The 4337-nt window shown below is 46.6% G+C and overlaps 1 protein-coding gene across 1 annotated transcript; it reads left to right on the forward strand.

The window, feature by feature from the left end:
- Positions 1 to 281: 281 nt before the first annotated feature.
- LOC126543499 (uncharacterized) lies at positions 282 to 4069 on the forward strand. Its single transcript, XM_050190616.3, has 2 exons — positions 282 to 556; positions 3651 to 4069. The coding sequence occupies exons 1-2, from the start codon at positions 437 to 439 to the stop codon at positions 3972 to 3974; spliced, it is 444 nt and encodes a 147-aa protein (XP_050046573.2). The 5' UTR covers positions 282 to 436; the 3' UTR covers positions 3975 to 4069.
- The last annotated feature ends 268 nt before the right edge of the window (positions 4070 to 4337 follow it).

The raw sequence follows: 4337 nt of genomic DNA on the forward strand, positions 1-4337 counted from the left end.
AAGGGTCAAAATACTCGTGGCCTGGACGAGGACAGTTGCACAACGACTGCACGACGTCTCGGGAGACGTTGCGGATCTAGGGTTTAATCACGCTTGGGGACCAACCACGATTTGTTTTCTGGCAAATTCTTCCGGCCACAGATGACGGTGACGCTATCCGAGATCGACGCCACTCTATATTTGGCAGCCCTAACTATTGCTGCTGTAAGAAAGGCATAGAAACGTGGTACGCGGGAAAGCTGTCGAGCCGGCATTTGACCGAGATTCCGTTCGCAGCCCTTCTCCAAGACGGCGCGGTAACTCTCCCGGGTCGCGTACGAATGCTGCCGGACCGTGCACCAGTCGGCGAGACGGAGCCCCAGCGGCCGCGACGTCGTGCGCGGAGAGCGGGTGGCCCAGCGGCACCGGGTGGACCGGCGGCACCCGGGCCGTCCTCATGGACGAGGGGGCGGCGGGCGCCGAGCGGATGGGCAAGGCGTGCCTGCCGACCGGCGGGGCCAGGCGCAGGAGGCGGCGGTCGACCGCGGACGCGGCGGAGCTCTCACCGGCGTGCGCGGTACAGATCGTTTGCAAATGCGTCGGCAGGGAAAGACGGGCCTATTTGCCGGTATCCTCTCGCAGAATATAACGGAACCTTTTTCCAGCGACTTGTTCCGCGCAGTAGAAATGAATGACTTCATTTATTTCCCCATAAGAGGAATTCTGTGGCGAGGGGTTCTGGATAGGAGGCTGCGCGCAGGCAACTTGACCAGACCAAAAGATACCCATCAAAGGCAATAGAGGGCAGCGGGCGCGCAAATGTGACTATGCAGGTGGGTGAGCGTGAGTGTATAGAAATGTATGTATACAAACAGGAAGTAGTACACTTGAATAATTAAGAAACGGTTAGTCCGTTAAAGCAAATGTGAAATGAAACGAAATATGAAATTTATACATGAACGTTGGGGATTATTAGTTAAAGCATTTTATTAGTTAAAGTATTTTACAATGAACGCATTCCCTTTCATCCCAGTCTGCTTTTAGGAGATAACCCACTAGTAGAAACTTCATCTGTTTCTAGTTTTTTGAAAGACGCAGTGATCCTAAACGAAATATAATATATCACAGAACTACCAATTCTAAAAATTATTACCCAGTTTTTTCAAGCATATCATGATGCACCTCACCCATTTTCTCAGTCCTGAGAAGAAGGCTGAGGTCTTCATTTGGTTTGTTGGGCTCCTCAGAGTCCGTGTCCGGACAAGGACCTTCGCTGAGGATTCCCAATTTTTGAAATAAATTATACCATGTGTTTGGCGCATGATAGCCCGAGTTGCTTATGCGCCATAAAACCCAATACAATACAATACAATTTTTATGATTAACGAAAACTAAAAAAAAAATACTAAGGAGAGAGGTGGCGCTTCCGGCAGGCCTCAAGATCCGCCAAGACACGGCGGCCGCATTTCGATAGAGGCAGAATGCAAAAACATACCTAAATTTATGTGCACGTTAAGCAGCATAGCACAAAGGGGTCGAGTTGAATTCGGAGACTCGCCACTATGGCTTCTGTTGTATAGCCTATGTGTTTTTGGAAGTTAGGCCCTAAATTGTTATGTGATTTTCTACCTCAAACTAAAGGGCACTGTGCGTTTATTCGTGCACTGACAAAGTGGGACTCTCGTACGGCCACTGTTAGAAAAATTTATCCGTTCGGGAAATTATTTACAATTGACTGCTGCTTTGCCGTAAGAACGCACTGCATCATACACCCGTTTTTTTTAACGTTAGCATGAATAATCACCAGTGGCATGTAATGCGAAACTATTTATTGAGCTGTATTATTCAGTGAGATGGACATAACTTACACTGGAAATCAAAATGTTTGATTGAAGAATTACCAAAATATCACTAAGCATCTTTCCAAGTAATCACTTTAGCGCATATATTGCAATAAACGAATTAAAGCCAGTCATTTCGTAAGTCACGCCAGCTTGAAACGAATCTTGAAACTAGCATAAGTATGGAGATAAACGCTGTCAAACTTACGGTAGAAACGCGCACATTTGTAATTGCACTTACTTTTGTTTTCTGAGCGCGTTTTTACGAATATAAAGCTGAAAAACTGCTGGAACACGAATGCATTTCGTCGCAAACTTCGGGACAGCATATCTCATTAGTGGTGCCGTGATCAAAATACGTTTAAAGTGGATATGAGTTTCGAAGTGACCAGCTACAATATGTCAATTCCAATACGCGCCCTAAAGTAATTACTTTAAACTTTGGTTAGCCAAAGTTTGTAAATCAGTCAAATGTTCACTTTCATATTTCTTGCAAATAATGTCCGCCTCTGACAGTAACCTACAGCTTAAGGAGCAGAAGTGTGCTGTATGCCACGGGCGATCCATAAAAATTTAGTTAGCGACGAGAAAAAAGAAACACCTCGTGTAACCATAAACAAATGAAGCACAGGCGTAGGACAATGACGTTAGTGCAGCGGCAGCAGTGCTGCGCACAGAATTATTCTTAGTAGTAGCTTCGATAGACTGAATCCTTAGTCTAAGGTCGGCATGCGTAAACGTGCTGAACGCGTGACTGCTAAACGTGCGGTACTACATGTTCGCGTTGTCGTGACGGTGAAGTATGCCGGCCGCGCGCCATGAAATTACTCTCACACACTTCGATCGATATTTCTGCTTCTGACTTCTGTGCACGTAAAGTAACTACAGAGTGCTAAAAATTACGAGTGCCTGCTTGAGAAGTCCCTCGTGACACATCTGCAGGTTTTATGCGTTAAAGCAAATGCGTTCCTTATCATACGCGTATTTATATTAAGCCTGTATATGCAGTCGAGCGTCTCTGCAACGAACGCCTCTATGCAACGAAATGAGCTGTATAACGAAGGAATAATTATGTCCTGGTTCCAGTGTTAGCTGCGCGGTGCGTGACCTTCACACCGAAATAGCCTCTATAACGAATAATTTTGGAGTCCCCAAGCAGTTAGTTCATTGTAAAGGCGCTCGAGTGTAGACACATACACTTTGCAGAACAAGGACAGTTGCAACGGTCGTGTATAGTTAATCTAGTCTTGGCAAATAAACTGAAAATTTCGTGTAGTGGTAACACAAATTTTTGTCTGCTGTACACCAACCGTAAGGGGCGTGCCCTGTGTGTGTACATGTTTGTATAGAAATATTATTCTACCGCTATTTACCCATGATGTTATGATGTACTTCCTGATAATTAGAACTTTCAGAAGACAGCGATAAATGCGTACCATCGAGGAGTGCAGGGAAACGTTAACTGACTGCAATCCAACATTTCTTTCTTTCCTCGGGCTTACCAGGCACAATTTTTTGATACTTATGCGAATATATGTATACATAGTACAACAGAGGACTTATAGGCTACATTTACTTCAAGAAGACTTTTCATTTTTACCTCGCTATCAGCATAGCCGACAAAATAGTTTATTAAGAGAACGATACGGCAAGTGCATAGGCAAACGTGAGAGAGCCTATGTATTGTCAATACTCTACAGGTGTAGTCTACAGAAAGCTTACAGACTGCCGCAGTTTCCCTATATACAAAATGGGCATACACTTTTACAAGGGCCGGCGAAAGTAATTTTTTTTTTTCGCGAGAAACGCACATTTTTTTTCCCCCCCCAGACGGACAACCTGGACACCGAGAAGTTCGACTCTCGCCATTCGGTGATGCTGCTCACCTGCGGGGTGGTCGTGCTGGCGTCGGTGCTTCTGGTCCGCGCAGTTGTGTACATTCTCAGGCTGGAGCGTGCCGGTCGCGACAACACACCCACGGCCACGCCCTGCTACGGAGACCACTGCGCCACGAGGGACAGGCTCTTCGGGAACGTCTCCGGCCAGACCGTCGACCCTTGCGAAGATTTCGGGTTAGAACGGCGTTTCCCCGAACTGGCTGTTCGCTGTCCTCCCGACGGCTATCGACAACGCATATTTTGGACCCTACGATGAAGCGAAGTCTGTGGTGAAGCGCTTAACGAAGTGATTTATATTTTCCCATTTACGCTCCTGAGTTTTTGGCGCTAAGGAAAGCGGAGCGCGCTCCCGTGTCCGCTCGCGCGCATCCGTCGTGCGTAATGTGACAACTCTTGTGCTGGCTTTCATTTCTTCGCATTCATTTTAACCATCGGTTCAAACGCCGCCATCAGAGATGTAAATCTTTTCGTGTCGAGGCCCCACGCGATACTAAACAGGAGCCTACCCACATCGACAGGTGCCTGTAAAAGGCGAAGAATGCTTCGCATTGAAGATACGTCACCGTTTTCAAAGGGTAGCACTTGCTTTTGTCAACGGGTAGGCTTATTTTGGTCTGGT

The sequence above is a fragment of the Dermacentor andersoni genome, chromosome 3 (assembly GCF_023375885.2).
Source record: "Dermacentor andersoni chromosome 3, qqDerAnde1_hic_scaffold, whole genome shotgun sequence".
In the NCBI taxonomy this organism is placed as follows: domain Eukaryota; kingdom Metazoa; phylum Arthropoda; class Arachnida; order Ixodida; family Ixodidae; genus Dermacentor; species Dermacentor andersoni.

What these genes read in the sequence shown, in the direction of transcription:
- LOC126543499 (XM_050190616.3), top strand. Translation starts at nt 437, where the DNA reads ATGGACGAGGGGGCGGCGGGCGCCGAGCGGATGGGCAAGGCGTGCCTG. An exon ending in AGCTCTCACCGGCGTGCGCG is followed by an intron (nt 557 to 3,650) that starts GTACAGATCGTT and finishes TTCCCCCCCCAG; the next exon opens with ACGGACAACCTGGACACCGA.